The following is a 23,773-nucleotide window of genomic DNA, read 5'->3' as shown; positions in this document are numbered from 1 at the left end:
TGATGTGGTCGATATAACACTTGGCTATTCTTGTATCATAACTGTGTAATTGATTACTAGTAGAAAAAAATTGAGAAACATCGGGGGCAATAATTGGTTATGATAGTAAAACATAAATTTCGCTATTTGCAATGCATTGACTTGGAAGATATCTATATCTTATGTCTTATCTTATATCTTTGTCTTATTGCTTGCTGTCGCGCGCGCTAAGCTTTTATTGAAATACGTGAGTTATAAACGGACTTTTTAACGGTGAAATAGTTTTGTCCCCCTGAAGAAGGCAGCATTGCCGGAACGTCGGGAAAAGTATTTTGACTACAGCGTAGTATTTACCTATTTTGTCATTCATACATTTAGCACCTACGCTGCGCAGGAATTTTAATTTTGATAAAAAACAAAACTGGGCCGAGTGTGCAGCGCGCGCGTCTGCTTTCGATCGAACCAGAACGAATCTGATTGGCTGATTTTATGCACGCGCGGTTTTCCTTCTTTGTTGTGTCATAAAGAAAATTTTCAGTTGCAAAACAAAAATTATTTGTTTCAGGTGCGCGTTTGTGAAGGGATAAGCTTTTCCTCTGAACACACTGTAGATGGTTATTGCTTGCAGAGTTTCAAAGAAAGGAAAAAAGATAAACGGAACTAAAAGGTTAGTTATCTTTTCTTGTTGAAGGCTAATACGTTAGTACGGCAATATATCATGATTTGAATTCCGCTATTCAACCTGGATGGTTTCTGAATTTCCTGGAAACTATTTGAATTTATTAGAAAGGTACGTACAGGCATCTGCGTTTAACAGTTCCAGTTAACTGCGTTTAACAGTTAATTACATTTTCAAATCAAGTTTGATCTTTTAGGGTCGACATATTATACAATGTACTGTATTGTCTACTGTCTGGATGTCATCTCTCACAAGCCAAACATACTTCCAAATTCAGATATTAGCACAAACTTTACACTGACAAAACTCTAGAATTTTTCCATAACTGAAACATTTGAGACTTATCCACATGGTGTTTACAAGGGCTTTATAAGTTATCCAGACTTTAAAGCCTTTGTCATAACCATGTTTGTGCAACCATTGCTATATCAAGGCCCGTTCTCTAGCAGCGTAGTTATAAAAAACAAAAACAACAGCAACAACGAGACTAAACGCATGATATTCCATTTTAATTTCCTATAAGCAAAAAAGAAATTATGATTTCTGAAAATTGTAAGTTCAATCGAACAATGCAAGATCCTCAACAGGAACTCGCGTTTCGGTAAGAAGCTACAACTTTTAGTAGTCATTTCTAAAGCTACAGTTAAAACCTACAGTTACTTCTACGGCTGGAAAATCAAAGTCTCTCTGTGACCAAAAAATCAACAGTTCGGGACAACAAATTGACACTACACACTACCAAAAACAATATTATAATCAGAACTTCTTTCGCTAATATAATGAAAAGTGCCGGTTAATATTTAACAGGCACTAGTTTTTCGGCTTCGGCCGAGACAGGAATATTTTGGATCAATTAACTCTTTTTTTTCTCTTCACTCGTGACAAAGCAGCGCTCACTCGCTCGCTCGCGGGAAAATGACGGACAATTCGTTTGGATTACTCCTCCACTTCGGTGATCTCTTCTTTAATAAAGAATTCCACCGACTCGTCTTCAAACTCTTCTGCGTTGCTATCAAGCTCATCTGTTTCAATACCTATAGGGAAAGGAAAGGAAAGGAAAAGGAATGAGCCTCAACACTGATCTATACACACAAAACTAAAACAAACTGCATTTGCCACTAACTAACGAATAGGAGAAACTTCTCTTGTTCTCTGATCCTGTTTCATCCGACAGGACTTCGAGTAGTTATTGGACAAAATTATGTACTAAAATTATTTACACCTTATTGCAAGCTTTTGTGCTACTGTTTCCAATATCTTATCAAAAGGTATCTTTTCTAACAACACCAAACAACGAAAGCCAATTTCGAAGTTCCACTAAATTCCACTGAATCTCTTAACGACGATTTTACAAAATGGCTACACGTGAGATTTTGCCTATAGCTCGTGAATTTTGAAATTCATTTTCTCAGACTCTGATAAAAATTGTTGTTGGTGTCGGATTGGGAAGCTTTGATAACGCATCAAAACTGCCCTAGGAAATAACGCAATAGGATTTAAATTATTTTGTCACTCGATTTTTGTCCGACTTAAATAAATAATACTCGACTTCTTGGTGGATTCCCTATTAATTATTTTAGTGGCAAGCCTAAATTCTCCTTACGTATTGCAATACATTTGTTCTAATGCCAGTTCTGAGAATTTGTTATTGCATCAAGACAATATGAACCTTTAGATCGGAGTACGAGTAGGAGATTGAGTATGACTTTTTAAACGTAGTGCTTATGCTTTTGATTCTCACACTTCACACCAATCTCATACCAATAGTCTCCTCTTCAAATGGCCAGCAACAGGGAGGAGTGAGTGCTCTGATAACGTAACTGGATTGAAATTCGAAAGTCGTACTCGTACTCCGAACTGAAGGTTCCTATTATCCACTAGAGTGAGACGACGAGTTTCTTTTTTGCTCGTCACTTGTCCGCCCCTGGACAAGCTTCCCCCTCCCCCCCCCCCAAAAAGGCAAGAGCATTTAGGAGCAACAATCTTCTCCTGAAGTAACAACCCTCAAAAGCCTTCAGCAGTTAAAAGTAATAGCGCCGAAAACCACCGAGCGATGGCCCGACCAACTGGCTGACGGCCCGACGGACCGGCCGACAGACAGAAGTACCGAACGGAGCTCTCATTACAAAATCATTATTTGTAGCGTAGGATTAAGGAAGGGGCCAAAGCACCACATAACTTCAGCCCCGAAGACGACCTCGCGTCAATGTTCCTCCAGACATACACCGTTTGCAACCGACACCGTAATGCCATGCAGCGATGCCAAGATGGAGGGTTTATCATAACGCTTGACAAGCCGATGACATTGCCATGACAAATGAGACGTTGAATGGGTTTCTTACCGTTACGTAACTCCAAGCGCTGTGCCTTCTGCTGCGCAAACTCGTTGTTCTTCTTTTGCCTATAGCCCTGAAAGTCTTTCATCTTTCGCCGCCGCCTCTCAATCAACTCCTGGAGAGGAAACAATACACGACGTTGACGTTTCACTACAACAGTTAAAGTCCGACATACTAGAGAAATAACCTTAAAATTTAAACAGTAATACGTCAAGGCAAAAAAAAAAAAAATGACTCGCTTGGTTCTGTCCTTGAAAGTTCCGAAAGAAACCAGGTAGCCATAGTCTTAATCCCTTTCCGTAAATCACGACCGGCTACGGCTTTTAATCTTACCCCACAAACCCGCCACCCCCCTAAAAAAAACCTGTCTTAGACACAGAGAGAGAGAGACAGACAGACAGACAGACAGACAGACAGACAGCTCTCGTGACATTCAATCGTTATTTGTAGCAAGGATTTAGGATTGGGTCAAAGCAAAACACAGCTTCAGCCCCGAAGACGTCCTCGCGTCACTGTTCCTCCAGACATACACCGTTTGCAACCGACACCGCAGTGTCATGCAGTGATGCCAAGATGGAGGTTTCTAACAGTAGTAATTCAAAGTCATACGTATCGTAGGAAACCTGTAAATAACGCTTTTATTTTGTTGAGCAGTACTGAACAAATGATAGGAACTCGTAAGAAAGTGAGAATGACTAACGATGGCAAGGATGGAAATGGATTACAACATGGCTCCACTGAAAACCCAAGCTTGCTTTTCCAAGGCAACAATCTTAGTCAAAAGTAGTTGACACATTGACTTCACCTTGCAGTTTTTATGGCAAATTTAACACTAGTTCTTAAATTTCATCACACTCTGCCAAAATAAGCCTTCTCCCCCATCCAAGGTGGAATGATTGTAGCAAAGGGCTTTCAAAAACAACCTACAACATTGATAGGGGGAAGGGGGCTGGAAAAGAGGGACCAAAGGGTGAAATATTATTAGACCAAATTACAGTAAAGCAGGGCCTAAAATAGCAATGTGTCAACACTTTTGTCACTTATTAAAGATTGGATCCCTTTGAGTTCTTACACAATTCTCGTATCAACATGTTTAATCCTTTTTCGAAATCACTCTCTCTGCGAAGCTAGAGTTCATATGTTACGTTTATCAATATGGGCCATATAAATCATCAAATAAATTTTAAGAAATTCTCAGAACACCGCTCAAACACTGAACCACAGAGAAGATAGAGTAGATTGTGATTTTTCCACGAATGCTACATGTAAGTGAAAAAAGCCTGTTTTTATCACCTTCGAAGCTCTTGACTGGCTCATTCGATCCTTGATCTCAAACATGCGCTGGTATTTCTTGATGTCCTTCTTGATATTCTAAAAGATAGCAGAGTAGGCACAATTAAATAATGAACATACCAAACAACTTTCGGGTGCAAGAGGTTTACCTCACAAACTGCACAGAAAATTCGTCATGTAAAGCTCACAATAATGACTCGAGATTTGCAGAAGTTAGGGTTTGTGTTTATATACCGAATGAACACCCAGAAACTTGTTCTCGTCCGCAGAGTTGAAAGTGGCTTCGGGGAGGCATAATTTAATTGGCTGGATTTTAACAAAAGGAATAGCCAATAGTGCAAACCGTGTTAAAATCCATATGTTATACAAGGTTTTAAAACGGTTGATTTGTTTGAATCTGGCCAATCAAAACATGTGTCCCCACAGCGACTTGTTTCTCGTGCACAGGCTTTGTCGGAAAGAGGATGATCCTAGCACTAGGATCATCCTCCTTTCATGTAAAATAAAATGATCCTAGTGATAGGATCATCCTAGTACTAGGATCATCCTAGCGCCATATGTTTTCAGCTTTCAGTTTACATGTGAAGGGTTGCATCTAGCCCTAGCGCTAGGATGATCCTAGTGCTAGGATCATCCCTCATCTCAGATAGGATGGTCCTAGCACTAGGATGATCCTAGCGCTAGGGCCAAATACAACCCTTCACATGTAAACTGAAAGGTGAAAACATATGGCGCTCGGATGATCCTAGTACTAGGATGATCCTATCACTAGGATCATTTTATTTTACATGAAAGGAGGATGATCCTAGTGCTAGGATCATCCTCTTTCCATGTAAATGGGGCCTTAAGAGCAACAAGCGGTTCTGGGGAGAGAATGCCAGTAACTCACCTTAATATCGTCTTCAGAGAGTAAAGTAGGGGGTCTGGGCCTCCACAGAAGTTGACAGAATTGATCTAAAGCGTGTTTTTGTAGAAGCTTTCCTTGGAATGACCAGATATAGTAGCCATTATCTACCTACAAGGAAGAAGAGAAAAAAAAGCATGTCAAGTTAATTAACAATGTTGAAAAGTGTAGCTCAAGAGCAACCTAAGTGTTCTTTGCTGCAGGAACTAAATGAATAAACGAACGAACGAACGCCTTCATTTATTTATTAATTTCGTGAAAGTTCAAGAGCCGAATTTCGCGAGAAAGGTAGCTTGCCCTATGCGTTCTTGAAAGGAAAAAAGATGATGACCAAAAGTCAGCTATTGATTCACAAATTTGCTCATGTTCTCATAACAGATGTTGAGCAACAAGATAACTGGGCCGAGATAAACTTACGCCAAAAGAGTGGGAGCGATTTTAAAAGGCAGAGGCTCTAATTTTGTTCTTGTTGTTCTACAACTGAAGAAATCCAAACATTTTGTGACAGCTTGTCAACATTATGTTACCTAGCAACATCCGCTGAACACTGCTGGCTCAACAAGTACCTTTCATTGGTTATTTCCATTATTTATTATTGAACATAACCAATGAAAGTTCTTGTTCCACCCACGTGAAATGACTGTGTAATGTAAAATAATGTTGTAAACGTAAACATGAGTGTCAGCCCACTTTAAATAAGCTGGCACTGAAGACCTTGCCTACATTGATGTTCCTCCTTTAGACAAATTACGACCACCAGTACAATTGTTTAGTAAAAGTGGCGTTAGTCAGGAGGCAGCCCCCAATGCCGACTAACTTTTGACCAATGAGATATGAATAAACCATACACATGTTAGGATTTATGTTTATCTTTGGTTCGAAATTTTTAAAACCAGTTTGATCTTTATTTTTTATTGTCTCATATCCATTAACATATCTGAAGGGGTATCAGGTATAAAAATCAACTGGTTTAGCCATTTTCGAGTTACCTTTTGCCTCTATTTCAAGATGAGTCTACGTGCGAAACAATTCATACGAAAACGAGGTTTATAAACAGGTCCATTTTCATGCAAATCAAACTCGTTTTTATTTGAATGGTTCCGCACGTGGACTCGTTTTGAAACAGAAGCAAAGGGTAACTCAGTAATGGCCTATTTACGTAGAGGCATCTGCTTTATACGAAATGACTCCACCAGTTAAGGAAGCTTATTTAACCCATGACCTGAACTTTTGTGTGACCCAGATTTAAACTAAAGCTGTACTTTCTTGCTGTAACGAGTTATTTGAAAAGGCTGGAGTGTGATGCTTACCTTATGTGCCCACCAACTCACTGATGTGGCAACAAATCTACCAGTAGGGTCCCATTCTACATCAGTGGCCATAAAGTGCTCCGCTTGGTTCATGCATACCACATCAGAAGTGTCATAAAATTCTAAAACACCATTCATGCTGAAGAAATTACAAAATAAAATTGAAATTGTGACAACTTGATTCTTGTTAATTTTTAAGAGGTGCGCTTAATGCAGACAGCAATGTCAGATAGTTATTCTCCCAGATCTCAGCATAACTGAATGTCTCAGCAGCAGAACTGGCAAAAGGAGAGCTTCGTCACCCATTGCTTTGAACAATCATAATTTATGCCGTGTTCACACTTAGTGCCCAAGTACTGGTAACTGAGCAACCGACAAAAAATAGTGTGTTCAGACATAGAAAACTAAGGTACCCAAGCACCCTTGGGCTGTGTTTACACTTAAGTGTCGAGCCCTGGTATCTGAGCAACAAGCAAAAACAAAGCATGTTCAGACACAGAAAACCAAAGTACCCTTAGGTGCCGGAGGAGAAGTTCCTGGCCTTGTACTCAGGCATGGGCACCGTGCCCGAATTATGGCCTGAATACTTGAAAAAATAACATGTTCACATTAGTGCCCAGCGAGAATTGAACTCAGGCACCAAGTGTGAACACAGCCTTAAATCTACAAGACTAGTGTACAGAACACATCAGTACATTGTGAAGACTGGCAATGAGAAAAGAATTGAAGATTGTGTGTTTGTGTCTTGTTGTGTCACCAAATTCTCCCAGCCACCATCAAAAGAAATGAATGACAATCAGTAGGGAGAAAATTAATTTTGAACTTAGAACTGAAAGCACTAAAAAAAGAAAACCAGCCATGTTAAAATATGTATGTTAGATAGTCTTACTTTCTAAGACCAGCAAGAATGCAAAATTGTCCATTAGGTGACCAAAATATACTGTTTACTTGCTTCTTATCAAATGTTTCTGCAGACAAGAACAAGAGATACAAATAAACATATTGCTAAACATCAGAATGCCAGCTTATTGAGCATGTTAACATCAAGGCTTATTCCTTAAATACTGAAGTGTTCTTAAAGTGTTCTTAAAAGCCTTGTGGTTTCTCATAGGCTTCCTAAATAACAGAGCATCAGTCTGATTCTCTCCCAGTTCTCAGCACTTCAATTCAGTAGCAGAACTGGATTTAGGAGAACTTCATCACTTGCTTCATAAAATCAACCTTTTCCCAAGAATCATTTTATCATTAACTAAATAATTTTGTAGCTTAACTTCTCAATCAGATGCAAAACTGTTGAGAGATGAGACACTACTTTGCAAAGTGATAATACATTAGAAATAACCCTACATCAGCACAAAATCGACGCAGACAACGAAAAGGGGTCAATCCATGCACCCAGCTGTCTTTTGGGGAGGAGCACAGGTCATTCCCCAAACAGTGGACCAGGCTGGTAATTGAGCTTAGGGTGGAGATCAAAAGCTATATTTTTGAAAGACCTTCAAAATCCAGCATAAATGTGCAGTCTTTCTTTTCATCTGAATATAGCCTGTGAACACAGGCACCATGAAACTGACGTCAATACGGTAAAAGAAACCAATTCAGTGCACACAATTTTTCGCGGCAATAAACGTCAGCCAGAATCGATTTCCTGCAAGTGACACAAGTCGCTCGTTCCGAGCCATTCCTCGGCAAGTGTCATTTGTTTTCTTTCGCGCGCGCGTTCACAGAAGTGAATCTCGCGCGATTTCAAAGGCGATTTTACTCAAGTGGTCTTTTGCGCTTGATTTCAAAGCGATTTTATTTAAGTAACTATAGATGCAAAGAAAAAACGAGCGACTTGGGGCAAGTCTAGATTGCCTATCACATGGGCAAGGTTCAAAAGGTAAGGGGTACATTCCAGGTACAGTATTTTAGCATTTTTGTTACTCACTTAGAAGTGAAACACTTCCTTGTTTTTCCAATGTGTAAAAGCTGGCTGATATTCTTGGACTTTCACCATGGATTATAGCAAATTTACTGCCGCCTGGTTCCCACGAAAATGCACTAACAGCCTCTGTAGATGGGAAGATGCAAAAAGCAGTGTTATTTTAATACCACAGTCTAGAAAGTATCAAGTAGTAATTATTGAAGACCTACAAAAGTCATGAATTTTTGAGGACACTTAACAATTGATTAAGGTATCAATTGAACCTCTTTACGAAGTTGTACAGCGGTTTCAATAAGAGTTATGTGTATGGATCAGCACACAGTTAGGTCAAAAAAACTCTGGCCATTGTAAAAAAAATTCTGCGTTCGAGCCTAGTGGCCCATCAGTAGCATGAAGCAACTAGGAGTACTTCTACTCCCCCCTGGATGGGATGGTAGTCCATTGCAGGGTTACCCCCCAACATTAAATTGCCAGTACCGGTACCCATTTATACACTTGTGTGGAGAGAGCCACTGGGAGAGTAAAGTGTCTTGTCCAAGAACACAACACAATCATGATTCCAGCCAGGGCTCAAACCTGGACAGCTCGATCCAGAGTCCAGCGCACTAATCATTAGGCCACGGTGCCTCCCACACCATTGTAAAAAGAGCTGGACATTATAGAGAGGAGGCTGTTAGTGAGGTTTTGACTGAAGCAAACCAACCTTTCATTTCCACAACATCAACTGGAATTTGCCGCTCACGTACACGGAACAGTTCAAGGTTGTAATACAGGCCCTACAAAGATACATGGTAACAAGATCCATAATGAAAAATTGCACCAAAAATACTTAACAGCATTAGGCAGACAAAGCAAATTAATAAACTGATCAACATCACACAACAGAAATAATAAAGTTTGACAGCCTTTTCACAAGGTACAAAAAGCATAACAGCTCCTGGTTCTCAATACTTAATTTCAACAGCAGAACTGACAGTGTTTCTATGAAGTGATTTTTTAGCCTCAGTTTTAATTTACATGACTGTACAACAGACACAAGGATCATATGTGACAGCTAGTTATCAGTTAGTTTCTCTCCCAGTTCTCAACACTTTATTTCAGCAGCAGAACTGGCATAAGGAGAGCTTCATCACATGCTGCCTCTACATAACTACAGTTACCAATCATTAATTTTGGTCTCTATTAAAATCATTTAGTCGCTAACCTTTTTACTCTTGGTGTACCTATCCACTTTGACGCCAAGATAATCTCCTTTTTGTTGCCAATACATCTTACACTGAAATCAAAAATAAGTACACAGGACAATTTTTTACAATGACTAGAAGCCTGCGAGCATCGTCACCCTTGGGTCATGGGCGAGGGATGAAGAGTAATTCAGCGAGGGAAGCAATCTGGGGGGTGGAGAGAGTCTGGCACAGAAGCGCCAAGACAGTAAACCTGCTTTTATCTCTGTAAACTTTTTATTTTCACTTTGCCTGAGCAAAGAAAAATATGTGGCTTCACCGCTCGCGTGCTTGGCAAATGGGAGCCCACTCGTAGGTCAAACGAATAGGCAAAATCACAATTGCTTATTTATAGTCAAGAGGTATGATTATAATATTAATGGGAATAATATAGACTGTGAAACTGATGTAACCTGTACTGCAATTTATGGCAATGTCTGGAAAGCTGTTTACCATCGTGAGAAAATGACATGACTTTTGCTATAAACAGACCTGAAGAGTTGCCAAATGTCAGTTTGACATTCAGGCCATCTCAAACTTACTAATGTACTAAGATTTTTCTACTTCAAACCAAACTCTATATCTCTTTAGTCCAGTAATTCACTTCTGGTTCACTTGACCCCAGGTTCATACATTTTTTCAGGCCAAAAATTCAAGGTCTTTTCAAGGACTTTCCAGGACCCTGGAAACTAACGATTTCCAGTCTGTTGTGTCATTGATGTGCTTGCTGAAGAACTAAAAAAATCGCTTATTTTGGCAGTCTTCTCATTGCCTTGAAGCCTTTTGACATTCAATAAAAAAATCAAGGACTTTCAAGGGCTGAAAACTGATTTCAAGTACTTTCAAGGCCTTGAAATCAAACTCCTGAAATTCAAGGGTTTTCAAGATGGGTACCGTAAACACCCGCGGATAAGCCGCACCCGCAGATAAGCCGCACCCTGAGTTTAACAACTCAAATGTTGGAAAAAAAGTTTTTTGAAAGTAAATCAAAGAAAATCCAAAGTCGAGTCGTTTGGAAGTCTTCTTCATCGAACGTAAACTCAATGAACATTGAAACAGAAAATGCTTCAGTCCTACCCACAATTTGAGCTCTTTAATATAATGAAAACCAACTTTGGCATATTATGGGTGATCTTTTTCTGGCATTTGTTGACAGGTATTTCTTCATTCAATGCAGTTTTTCCATACATTTTTGGGTCACAACAACAAGAACTTGCGTTTGCCGAACGTTCGTAGCTTAGTAACCAGGCATTTGATCGGACGCGAAATATGGGACTAGGGCGAGAACGTAAAGCAAAACAAGATGGCAATGGAGGCTTTTGGGTTTCGTGGCTATCATATCGACAAATTAAAGAGATTTGGGTGCCATCTATTGGAGATAAACTCGTAGCATGAAGAGAGTTTCGCAATCAGTTCGACAAATTTTCCATCAAAGTGCAAAATGAGAAAGAAACAATTGGCCATCTTACTCGTGAATACTCGTGGTACAGTAAAAACCCGCGTATAAGAACCTGCTTTTTTAGAGTTTGGCAAAACAGGTTCTTATATTTTGGGGTACTTACTGGCATTTTTTAGCTTCCCTGTGCAATTCTTGATCTCTAAAGACATCCTTTTTGATAAAATACAGTTATTGTATTATAAATAAAATAGTTTAACCCCACATATAAGAACCTTTTGGGGTATTAAGGAAGCAAATTTCTGCCAGGAGGTTCTTAATTTCTAGGTTCTTATACGCGGGTTTTTACTGTATTCTCTCGCTCGTAAAGTATCAATATTACTGTTAAAGTTATAGGCCATTGTCGACATTGCAAACAGTATAGGAGCTGGCAAACTTGCAAAAGCAATGACCGGTACTCTCTTGTAGTTTTATGTTATATTAATTTACATTATTTTCCATAAATTAGCATCAGTTCACGAAAATTTACGGCACCTTTTCCGAATGTTCCCGCAGATAAGCCGCACCCCCGTTTTCGAGCGAAAATTTTTGGCAAAAAGGTGCGGCTTATCTGCGGGTTTTTACGGTAATTGTGAAGAACAGCTCCCGCTAACCGACTGTCGGTCGACTGTTGGTCGTTTGTCGGTCGTCTGTCGACCGACAGTCGGCCATTTGTCGTCCGTCTGTCGGCCGTCTGTTGGCCGTTTGTCGGCCGGCTGTCGGTCGTCTGTCGGCCGACAACCTGCCGACAGGTTTTGGCTATGATGTCGGCCAACTGTCGGCCGACAGCCGGCCGACAGGCGGTGATGTGTCGGTAAGGTGTCGGTAAGATGTCGGTAAGTTGTCGGTTATACGGTAACACTAACCTTTTTGTTTCTTTATGTTTTTCCTCCGTAACGGACCCCAAAATTTATGAGAGATTGAAAGGAAAGGTATATACTCCTGAGTTTCGGTCATCACAGCCTAAAACTAGCTTCTGCGCTGCCGAAATCGACCGGAGAATTTACGCGAACACAGCTACTCCATTTCTGTCCGCCATATTGGATTGGTTAACTTAGTCTCATTCCCCCTCGGAAGGGGTCGCAAAGGATTCTAGGGCGACTTCAGTGAGTGCGTGTGTGGAGAGTGTGTGGAGAAGTTTTTGCACTGTTTTGGCCTGATTTTTGGATAAAATCATCTTCGAACGTGATTTCATTGCTTGGCTTATGGACATAAAGTTACGTAGGTGATATATTTATAAGAGATTGAAGTTTGTATAAAAGAAAATCTTGGCGAGGAGACGATTTGTTTTGTAGTAAGTACCGTAGTACAATGAAATACAATGTTTATAAGTCTTATCTGTTTTAATCGCTTTCTGTGTCGGGTTTACTTCTGTGTTTACTGCTCAGTTTTACAGTAAAGTTTCTGTTTTGGGAAACTGTCGGTAACCTGTCGGTGGCCTGTCGGTAGTCTGTTGGTAACCTGTCGGCCGACAGTTGACCGACAGTCGGTTAGCGGGAGCTGTTCTTCACAATTACCTCAAGATGCGTGCGAACCCGGCTGCTTACATAAACAACTTACTGCTTACATTAATTTTTTTGTACAACACTGATGTAAAAACATAACATGTTGATGTACCTCAGACACATTAAACAGATTTTTAACACGAATTTCTTTTCTGCTAGGAATCTCCATAAGTGTCACACGTGCTGGAGTGTCTTTATATTCTGGAACCCAAAATGCTATCACATCATCTGTTGGTGACCAGGCAAACTCCCTGTTGATTGCACAAACACAAAGCACACATTTATTAATAAGTATTTTCTAAACAACATTGTGTTTCATCCCTAAAGTAAAATGCAGTAACAGTCTTACCGACTTTTTTTCTTTTTTCTAGAGAGAAGACGTTGGTTTTCAGGGAATAATAATGATTAATATTGTATATATTAATTACTGGTAGATAAGGAAATATTCCTTGTAATTGTGTTTTCTCCAACAGGATTTGAATCTTAAAGTTTGCTTTTTGCATAATCAGTACAATGCTTGACTAACATTTCTGAGCTACATGTATGAAGCAGCACATTGAGAACAACAACAATTATTGTGACTTTGTACTGTAAATGCTTCTTTAGAATTGCTTGAATTGTAAACAGCTAAAATAATTATTTTGGTTCATGTCTGACTTCATTCGAATAACTCTACTAACAATACCATTGTATGGTTTTCCTAAAAAAGCTGAAAGAAGGTACTGTTAAGATGCAGGGACCTTACCTGACACCTTGGATCTTTAAGCTTTTCTTCTCTAAGAGACCAAAAGACTGCAGAAAAGTAGATTATAACACAATTTCATTAAATTTAGTCATCATCAAATAGCAACGTCCTAATTACAATTCATTAACTAGTGTAATCCAGGTGGGACTCGGCTTGCAATTACATCTAGAAACCACATCCTTCTAAAGATTCTTGTAGGGAGTTTAATTTATTAACACAAAATAAAGGAACATTAAACTACAAGAATTTATTTTCCTTTTTACCGTAACTCCTTACTGCACCCTACCAATAACAAATCAACGGCTTCATTTTCGCTAAACTCCTTCATCTAAGCAGAGCTCTCAGGAAACAGAAGTTCACTTCAACCAATGCAAAAGGTCAAGTCTGTAAGTTGTGATTGGTAGATTCCGATCCATTTTGTTTGTTTCTGTTTTTCATGGTTCATTGGCTGTAGCCATAGTTATAATTGACGGCGCTGAAAAACCCATTTGTTAGTTGGGTTTTGAAATTCAGAGTTTGCCTGTTATTGAAAGATGCAGTATAAAAGCCTCGGTGCAGGCAAGAATCATTGCTAGCAAATTTCTCCTTGTAAAAAGTCAAATACACAGTCATGACAACGTTAAGAAGCACATAGCCATCTTAGGGAAATTGTCTGGATGGTTACAACAATTCTCTAAACTTTACTATACAAAATGTATGGAGACTGGTAAGGAGAATTTCTATGTTGACTACACAACTTTAAAGGTTAATTACAAGCTGACAACCCACCGGTGTTTCATATATACTAATGCTGTCCTCTCCTAAACGAGCAAAATATTTGCCCTCAGCACTCCATCTATTATGCAAAGCAAAATAATAAAAACATTTGTAGTACAATCAGAAAAATTGTAAAGACAAAGTACAGCCATCCAGTTCCACACATTAATTTTAGCTATTCACTTACATGTAGCATACTGTTGTGCCTCAATTAAATTAATTCCCGAACAAGTAATACTTGTACTATAACTTCCCTTGAATCATGAAATAACTTACTTAAACACTGGCCATTGAGACTGGTCTCCGCACATAAATCCTCTCTTTTTAGTTCCTGTTCTCATGTCCCAAATAACAATACCCTGCAAGATAAATGTAAGACAAACAATTAGTTTCTCAAACTTTTAAAACCACACTTGGGTTAAAAAATAGTCAAAAAATATATTAAGTAGCTGGAAGAATTTAAAAGTGCCTAGTAAGGGTTCAGGTTTTTTTTTAAGCGGTGCATGTGAGACAGCAAGGTATACAGTACCTGTGGATCTTCAGGATTATCAGGCAGAGGACTGAATGTCACCAAATACCTGCAACAAGAAAGAAATGCACATAACACTCCTCACAAATTTATTTTGCCCCACTAAAAGTGACCATCCATTGTAATATATGAGATGCAATCCTTTATGATTCATACAACATAATATTATCAAGGCTGCAAATAATGTTTTCCCCTTGAAAGGACATATGTCTGACTAAGTCACCATTTTGATTGGTAAAAAAAAAACATAAGTGAGGTGGGACATTATATGAACCTGCTAATCTAACGCATTGTCAATGCAGAACATTGGTGTTTGCACTAGAAAGCAAAAAAAAGTTGTCCAGACATTCTGTTTGGCCACAGTTGGAATTTCGTCAGACATTGGCAAATTGTGGTCGGCCAGTGTTTTGATGTCCAACCGTCAAAACAGCCAACATCTCGAGGACTGCACTAACATGGGCACCTGAAGGTAAAAGGAGGCGAGGCCGGCCAAGAAAAACGTGGAGAAGAACCGTGGAGACAGAAAGAAACCGGCTGGGTTGGCGTTCGTGGGGGGCTGCTGTTGCATCGGCGGCGGACCGGGATGGGTGGCGCAGTTTTCTGGCCGGCCTCAAGAGTCCTCATGGGCTCGATGAGGATGAGTGAGTGAGTGTTTTGATGTCCGACTGTTGTTTACAGCCCTGCATTATAAAAATTAACCTAAACTGAAAACGGACTGACTAACCAATATGCAACATGTGAATGTGTCTAGAGCATAATCCTCTACACATGTGTGCCTAAATTGAACATTTGGATTAAAGGTAGGTAAAGTTAACCTAACCTTTACCGGGTACCTGGAGCATCCTCTGTATATATTACGTGCCTTCATTGTATGTTTGGTATATTATCAAGAATGTACTCATTAACCCTACCTTTCACAGGGTGAGAAGTCTATAAGCTGAACTCCAGCATGGCTGAATCTCATTAGCCTTTTGAATTCTTCCCCACCCCACAGGGCAATACCCTGGTGATGGAGTGTGGCTAAATACGTGCCTTTAGGTGACCATCGTACATATGTTTCAGTCCAGTTCTGCAGAATTCAACAAAAGTAAATACACTCAGTAAAACTGTTTTGAGCTTTAAATGTACAGGGATGTAGCTACGAAAACACTAAGCCAGCTCATCAACAAGCCCAGCTGGCTTTTCTGGCCTTGGCAGCTCTAAAAGTTTACCCAAGTCTCTGTTTTCAGGTGAAAATTTTAGCCAGATTTAAGTTCTATTTCAGCCGTTTAAATTAGCCGGCAGCCAGCCCTAGGCGACATCCCTGCAAGTATGTGGTTTGCATGCCAGATTTGTAGTTTGAGGCTGATCCTTGTTCTTGTGACAAAACACTTGCTAAGTGCATCTTTCCACCTGGACCCATCCAGTTGTTCATAGCAGTTTGTTACTGCGTTTCTCAATAACATGCACACACTTAAGCCTGAATAGTTGCATTTAAACTGCCATCAACCACCAACATGCACGTGGTCCTCTCAGAAAAAAGCTTACTTCAAAGGGTTGCCTTTTCCCCCAAATTTTGTTGACTTTTTTGTAATTATGATTGACGGCAGCAGAAATTCAATTAGATCATTAGTTGAACTTCAAAAATTGAAAAGCACAGTAAGCTAACTACATTAAACATGTAGGGAGTGGAATCGACTGTGAATTCGGTTTTGCAGCTAGTTCTTGATGGCAATTTCTGTTAAGCTTGCAAGTTTGAGCTTTAGTTTTCATTTAAGACAAACACAAGGACCACACATGGCAGCTAGTTATCAGTTGGTTTCTCTCCCAGTTCTCAACACTTTATTTCAGCAGCAGAACTGGCATAAGGAGAGCTTCATCATATGCTGCTGATTTTTTTTATTAACAGTTAACACAAATAAAGTCAATAAAACCATTTCTAACAATACATGTACTCTGGCCTCTGGCTGGTTCAAATTGGAGTCAGCCAGAAAAATCAGGGAAAAGGAAAAGATGATGATGTGTCTGAAATTGCTCAAAAATTACAACTAGCTCGAGGTCAATATTTTTGGTGCTGACCAAACAGGTCATGCCCTTCGGAGATGAGACTGTGCACTGTTTTCATCTGCTATTGCTACAGAACACTCAGTCTTGAGACCAGACAAGCAACCTCGTACCCAGGGTCTTCATTCCCCTTGACCAGCAGTCATGAAACAAGAGACCCTGGAAAGTTCTGATAGGTAGTCTGAAAATACAGGACTTCTGGCTGAATAGCGCATGCCTAGCTTTCAAAATGACTCAACGAACTTCATGGTGTTTTACTAACAAGCCATTTTTCTTGTTTTCAAAACCAATCAAAATCGATCCTGCAATGAAATGTTAGACAGTCGCTTGTTTTGTCAAGCTTGCGCAGTTAGGAATGAAGACTTGAGGTATGAGATTGCCAGACAAGGAAAGGTGGAGAGGTTGTCACTCTTAGGCATGTCACAGGTACTGTAGTCTTTATATGATTTTGTACAAGTAGAAGTTGAGTTCTTATTTGTCTTCATGTTACAACTTACCATTCTTTCCTTCGATAGGATGGGTTCTTGTGGAGTGTTCCACATGATTCCAACTTTATCGCCTCCACCATGAATCACAGAATACTGATCATTGCAATCTGGATCTAAAAGCCAAGATCTTAGGTTTTCCTGAAAATAAAGAAAATCCAGCTTTAATCTTTTAATTCTTGAGAGTGATCAACATGCAATTCCCTTTACAGTGACAGCACATTGTTGAACAGACAGCTGATGAGAAGAAAGACAACAAATTATGACCAAAGGTCTGGAGATTTTCTTGACATATCAACAAAATCTCGAAGCTAACACTAATAGAAATGTATGAAATTCAGTGTGGAGAATTAATATTTTGAGTTTATTGAGTAAAAAGCATCAGTCTGATTCTCTCCCAGTTCTCAGCACTTCAATTCAGTAGCAGAACTGGCTTTAGGAGAACTTCATCACTTGCTTCAATGTACTAAAAAAAATTTCTAAAACTAAGGGCCTGTTTACATGATTCCGGAATGACTTTCATTCCGGAACGAGTTCATTCCATCCCCATACATTTCTCTGTATCTGTTTACATGATACCGAGACGAAAGTCAAGTCATTCCGGAATGAGTTCGTTCCGGTTTTCATTCCGGAATGAAAGTTTCGTTCTGGAATGACATTTCATTCTGGTATCATGTAAACACAGAACGAATTTCGTTTCAAGATGAAATCGCAACTCATGAAACCACATACGGACTCCACAGTTTGAATTCAAAGCGAAAAAACGTAATAGCATTTACTGTTTAGCCCAAAGAAGCAGCTCTATGGTCAAATTACTCGTTAAAATCGCAGATACGGCCATTAATGGGCACAAAAACATGTTTGCGCGAAACATGCGCCATGTTGTTTTGATCTCGCGCAAAACATGCGCCACCTTGTTTTGATCTCGCGCGAAAACCGGGCACGTGAAAATGCCTTTGGTTGAACCGGTCGACTCTGTCATGTGAATGCAGAACGAACTTCATTCCGGAACGAGTTTCGTTCCGGAATGAAAGTCATTCCGGAATCATGTAAACAGGCCCTAACACTAAACTCAACAAAAGAACTGAACAAAAAAACAAATGTTATAGAACCAAGTCAACTTACCTGCTCAGCATAGGGTTGTTTTGTAGGCGTTTCCCAGTCCTTTGTGAGGCTCACCAATCTAAAAAGAAGTTTTTGTCAATTTGATACATCCTATGAAAAATTTCAAGTTTGTATAATGTATGTCATTAAAGATGTGAATAAATAGCGTGCATAAATAGTGATGCGCAAACAATCGACCTCGTCACCTTATGAAGACTGGCAGTATTGCAGTCAAAATGTCAGGATCAACATCTCAAAGCAATTCTATCGCCAATAAACATTCAGTCCTTGTATAATGTACATGGAAAGAAAATATTTTAGGAATGAAGAAAGTTTATTCTTCAGTTAATACAACAAGAAAGACTTACTTGTCAAAATCCTCAAAATGATTGACAGCAAATATATGATGTTTGTCTAACTTGTAACCATTGGCTGTCTTTACTGCCTGGGCAGCATCTTTGGCATTAGAGAATTCCAAGAAAATAAACCTGAAAATCACAATACCATAATCAAAATACAAAAGTAATGTAGACAACGGCCTATCACAAACTTTCATTTTCTCTCAGATGGCTTGTAGTACAGTAAAGTAGGTTCAGGTACCTACCAACCTAGATTTTGAATAATGAAATCAAAAACTTGTTGTTCTCAGAGAATAAATATTCATCCTTATTAAAAAAAGTACTACATTTATGTCCTGCATTCAATGGTTTCACTATTTTTCACTTGATTTTCTTTGTCTAATTTCAACCAAATGCTGGCATATACAGGTGTTACTAAAACTCGTTTTATATACGCGATAATAAACTTTGCGTTTAACCTTAAATGTTCCTTGTATCTTTAATACTGTAAAAGTCAATAACCAACATTAAGTGTTTTCATTTCTCTTGTTTTAACTGTTAGTTCCGGTAAAATGGCGGTCATAAGATTTTGTTGGGCGAAAATACTCGGCTAAGATGCACCCCAATTTTGGCATGAACTTCCCACAGAAAAACAGATTTTTCTCGAAAAAACCGTGCGCCTTATAACCGAATAACTACGGTATATGTAGGTTAAATACACAATTCAAAATAGCAGTCTGCTAGGTTAAGTTAACTTGGCATTTATTTTTCTTTGTTACCATTAAAAGAAGCATATGGACATCAGAAGAACTTCTTTATCAATATGCAGTTTTATTCCTGGCTTACCCTTTAGTCATGCCATTATCATCTAGTGGATAATGCTCCGTGACGATCCTTCCAAACTTAGAGAACACCTTTCTGATCACATTCTTAAGCTTTTCCAGCCTGTCTGGTGGGATGGTAGGAACGTTGTCCACAACGATGATGCAATCTGTTCCTTGGACTTCTACAGGTTTTTCTGCCAAGATGTCTCCCAAGAGTTCTAAACAGAAATAATGAAAGTAGTCTTAAGTTTAGAGAACCCCTTTAATTTTCACCAACAATATTTTTAAAAATCTAATAAGCAATACATATGTTGCAGTTCAATTTTACCCTTGGTACAATATGCAGTTCCAGAAAATATCCATATCCACCTCATGGAAGATCACTAGAAATTCCGAGGGGGGGGGGGGGGGGAGTGGGGGGTCTCAAAAGCCAAAATTTTTAAAGGGAAGTATGGGGCTTAACCAGAATTTTCAAAGCAAAAAAACCTTCTGTGGCAGGGGTATGGATATTTTCTGGAACAACACAATTTGGTATTTTCCTTTATCCTGGTGTATGGTAATATATAATGAATGTAAACAAAAGGAAAATACCAGATTGTACCAAGGATAAAATTGAACCACAGTATATACATTAATTTTCATTTTAGAAACAGCTCCTGTTTTGTATTTACCCAGTTACAAAATAGTAGCAATGTACCTTAAAACTGGTTGACATGCCAACATTTACATAGAAATTTGTTTCTTATCATCAAAAGATTTATAGTTGAACCAGGCCTTTATTTAGGTAACCAAAACCTTATAAGTTTTTGCTAAACAATTAGTAACATATAGCATTAAAAACGGCATGTACTAAAACTCAAAACAATGAAACAAAATCCCCGAAACGAAATGAGTAAAACCACCGAAACTGGAACAAGTGAAACAAACGAAATCACCGAAACAAGCAACACTTCAAGATGGCTGCCACATACTGAACTATACACTTCAGTTAGCCTACTATACACTCTGGTTAGCCCACTATGCACTCTGGTTAGTCTACTATTCACTTCGGTTAGCCTACTTTGCACTTCGGTTAGCCTGTTTACGGTTATATCTTAATAATGGTAATGGTTTTGCTTGTTTTGGTGATTCTGTTTGGTTTCGCTTGTTTCAGCCATTTCAGCGGCCTTATTTCGGTGGTTTCGCTCATTTCTTTGTTTCGGGTTTTAGAACATGCCTTAAAAAAGCCAACCAAAATTTCCATAGCCATAAATTGTGAAAGATGTACAAGTATACATGTTCGTTATGTAAATTTGTTTTTGGTTTGAATTTTTCTAGCTACTTTGTTTTTTATTATCCTTTGTCTTATATTCATTACCATAATCTGAAACAAAGGAAATAAAAATCAAACAGGTTTATAACATTTTCAAACCAAAAGCAATTAGTAAATTACAACAAATATCTCATGACTTTAATAAACAAACACACTGTAAATATTCACAGTTTTATGATTTAAAACAAACATTTTGTTCCAGTACCTAAAGTTATATAATTTCGACGAAATCCTAGGGTATAGAATCTAGATAGTATTTTTTAAAACGTACTTGGCTGCACGGTATTGGTAAAGCTATGAAATTATACAGACCCATACATGTACATGTGTAATAATGAATAATATTCCATCACAGACAAAACATGATTTTCGGATCACCAGATGTTAGAACCAATACACAGAATTACTGTGTTGTTTCTGGGCAACAACTAAGATGAAAACTATGCATTGTCGTTAGTAGTAAAGCTATAAATATTACATGAAACTTACTACTTCACCAAAAAGAACAGTAATAATAGTAGCGTCGAATAATAAGCTTTTTATAGCAGACAGTCATTTTTAATTCAAATACAAAGGTAAGGAAGGGGAATCCTACAATAAAACTAAAATAAAACACATGGATTAGAGGCGACACCGGGCAGAATTCAATTACAATTCAAGTCTTTTATTCTACATGCCGGCTACAGAATTAATTTCACCACCACGCGGTATTAAAACTAAGGAAACAAGGTAAGCAAAAGAAAATTTGGAACTTAACATTATCCTAGAAGCTTTCTTAGCTGAACAGATGAGCAAGAACTCCAAAATCAGGCGAAATAAAGTAATTAGAGAAATTTCTTTGGAAACCCACTAAACGGGTCGAATTATAAAATTACCTTCGTCTGTTATATCGTCTACAAAGCCCTCTGGATCGTCAAACTCCGACTCGTCTTCATCGACAACGTCTCTACCGTTAGCCATATTATCTTCTTCATCGTCGTCTTCTTCTTCTGAGCCGCTACCGCCCGTCTTTTCTTCAAATTCTTTCTCGTCCGCCATTTTCCCGATCATGGCCGCGAGCGCACAGAGAAACACGTGCACAGTGACGTGTAGTGTGAGGGCCTGGGACGAGTGGCCACAGGGCGCGAAGTGCGAACAGAGGGCCTAGGGAAGCTCTTTGACAAATTTTGTTGTGAATCTTGCAAAGGAGAAAAATCCGCTTTTTATTTGCTTCTTCATGTCATTAATGGCTTTTACTAACAGGTATGATAACAAAGTCTCGGTGTTTCCATTTTAATTTTAAGAATTGCTTTTCATACTCAGGGGAATTTTATTTTTTTCTTGCTATAAAGTTTAATTTTGGCAGCCGATCTGTTTGTTCAAAAGGAAAACACAATTGCAAGGAAGTTTTGAAAGAGAGACAGAGCAGCCAACTAGCGGAAAATGTCTAGCGGAAAATGTCTTATTTATTATGAATTTTTCGTTCTGTATATATTTTTACATTTGTAATTTATTTTCTCGGCATATTAGCATATGTTTTGCTAGGGGCCTAGCCAGCCCCCGTCAGCTCCGAGGGTAAATAAATTTTATTGATTGATTGATTGATTGATAAGTTTTTCAAGATAAGGACTGGGGGCCTCACTTCCGGGGGGAGGGGGAATTCCTTGTATGAGCAGAAAGCGGGTGTATGGTTAAATTCGGTTATAGCCTTTTTGGTCTGCAATACTAACCTTATGTTACTACACTTGATTTGGTCATTTTGGTCAGATATAGGGTTTGCTTAGCTTGTGAAATCTGGTCTGGACATGTCTGGAACTGGGTATCATTTTTTAGAAGAAACATACTCTCTTTTGAGTCTAGTGGGAATAGTGTATCGAATTCTTTGTCAGTCTGAAAAAGAGTAAGGAAAATGAAAATCACATACTTTGGTCTGAAGTAAGGTAAGGGTGACAAGAAGCATGCCACACACCCCATCCAAATTTTTGGTGATTACCCCCCCCCCCCCCCCCCACCAACCACGGGGCCCTCACCCATCTCCACCAGCTTCCCAAACTGAACTTGTACCTAACTCCACCCTTCAGTATGTGAAGTGTAAGTAACAGAACATCTTCAGAAATTACACAGCATGCATTCCAATACCATGATTAACCCAAAGCACTCATTTGTTGCCTGCGTGACAGGCATCATTGACAGGCATTAAAAGGGGATGCAGGGGGGAAACTTGAAGTGTGAAGCTCAATAGGAGGGGATCAGTGTCACGCTTTGTGTTTTAACTTCTTCCCTCTTCCTCCCATTTGAATGCCTGCCACAGGCTGTAACTCAGTCCAATTCACTAAGGTTAAATGAAAGCTACTGGAGGTACCTATGCATTATTATTTTTTGTGTATGAGTCCAGTACCAGTTTGATAAAACAAAATTGCATTTCAAAGGTCTCAGAGTAGTAGGGGTCTGTGCTTCTTGCAAGCTCATTTCTTTTTTAAGGTCTGTGTAACAGCATTGAAATTTCTCTTTCTTGTTAGACATTTGTAAGTAAATTGTAGATTATCTTATTATCTTCTTTAATTTTTGCACATAATTCTTTATCAAAAGAGTTGGGTGTCAACACAAAATCAGTAGTCTCAACTTTGGTAGACTAGTCGATTGATGAAGATATTTAATAACTTTTCACTAAAGTCAATTTATCTTCAAAACTGGGTTAGTCTGTTCCAGTCAAAAGAATTGGAGGAGTCAAGTAGCGGAGCGGGACGGCTGTACACAGGCTATCAAGTGGCTCATCCATGTTAGAGTTCATCCTGGATTCTATAGCATCAAGCCACTGTAAAGAGTATAATTGCTACTCCCCTGGATGGTTGCTTGTCCATCATTGTAAGTAACCCCCAGCATTTATCTCAGTTTAACACCCAGGGAGGGGGGCACTACCTTTTACGTATGCTATACGGGTATGTGCTGCTGGATCAGGGGTTCCATTTTTTTCCTTCCAGGTCTGTGATGAGGTTCCAATTTTGGCCTTTTAGCCTGAGATAGGTTGCTGAATAGGGAAAAATAATGTCAAATTTATATCTTTCTG

General features: G+C 39.0%; 2 protein-coding genes and 1 long non-coding RNA gene across 3 annotated transcripts in view; 2 read left to right on the top strand and 1 right to left on the bottom strand.

Moving 5' to 3' along the window:
- The first annotated feature begins 512 nt into the window (after window positions 1-512).
- Window positions 513-6,662, top strand: LOC144633713 (uncharacterized). Its single transcript, XR_013567093.1, has 2 exons — window positions 513-646; window positions 6,435-6,662. It is a non-coding gene; the product is annotated as an uncharacterized LOC144633713 (long non-coding RNA).
- LOC144633660 (eukaryotic translation initiation factor 3 subunit B-like) lies at window positions 1,149-21,806 on the bottom strand. The gene is made up of 20 exons (XM_078492505.1): window positions 21,603-21,806; window positions 19,438-19,633; window positions 18,622-18,741; window positions 18,275-18,332; window positions 17,162-17,290; window positions 15,533-15,690; window positions 14,622-14,670; window positions 14,369-14,451; window positions 14,105-14,171; window positions 13,337-13,383; window positions 12,704-12,842; window positions 9,633-9,704; window positions 9,132-9,204; window positions 8,432-8,554; window positions 7,391-7,469; window positions 6,502-6,640; window positions 5,177-5,302; window positions 4,288-4,365; window positions 3,001-3,109; window positions 1,149-1,692 (listed from the first exon to the last, which is right to left on the bottom strand). The coding sequence occupies exons 1-20, from the start codon at window positions 21,775-21,777 to the stop codon at window positions 1,595-1,597; spliced, it is 2,118 nt and encodes a 705-aa protein (XP_078348631.1). The 5' UTR covers window positions 21,778-21,806; the 3' UTR covers window positions 1,149-1,594.
- LOC144633685 (neuropeptide Y receptor type 6-like) overlaps window positions 21,254-23,773 on the top strand; it is a 43,736-nt gene continuing 41,216 nt past the window's right edge. The window contains exon 1 of the mRNA XM_078492542.1: window positions 21,254-21,456. The gene's annotated coding sequence lies outside the window, so the exon portion shown is untranslated. The remainder of the gene's footprint in view (window positions 21,457-23,773) is intronic.

The sequence above is a fragment of the Oculina patagonica genome, chromosome 12 (genome assembly GCF_052425735.1).
Source record: "Oculina patagonica isolate OP01 chromosome 12, crgOcupat, whole genome shotgun sequence".
Lineage (NCBI taxonomy): Eukaryota > Metazoa > Cnidaria > Anthozoa > Scleractinia > Oculinidae > Oculina > Oculina patagonica.
This window is presented reverse-complemented; position numbering and strand designations above follow the sequence as displayed.

Coding starts and splice junctions, on each gene's coding strand:
- LOC144633660 (XM_078492505.1), bottom strand. CDS start 21,777: ATGATCGGGAAAATGGCGGACGAGAAAGAATTTGAAGAAAAGACGGGC. Junction 18,333..18,621: donor CATTTTGAGGATTTTGACAA/GTAAGTCTTTCT, acceptor ACTTCTTTTTAG/ATTGGTGAGCCTCACAAAGG. Junction 14,452..14,621: donor ATAATCCTGAAGATCCACAG/GTACTGTATACC, acceptor TTTATCTTGCAG/GGTATTGTTATTTGGGACAT.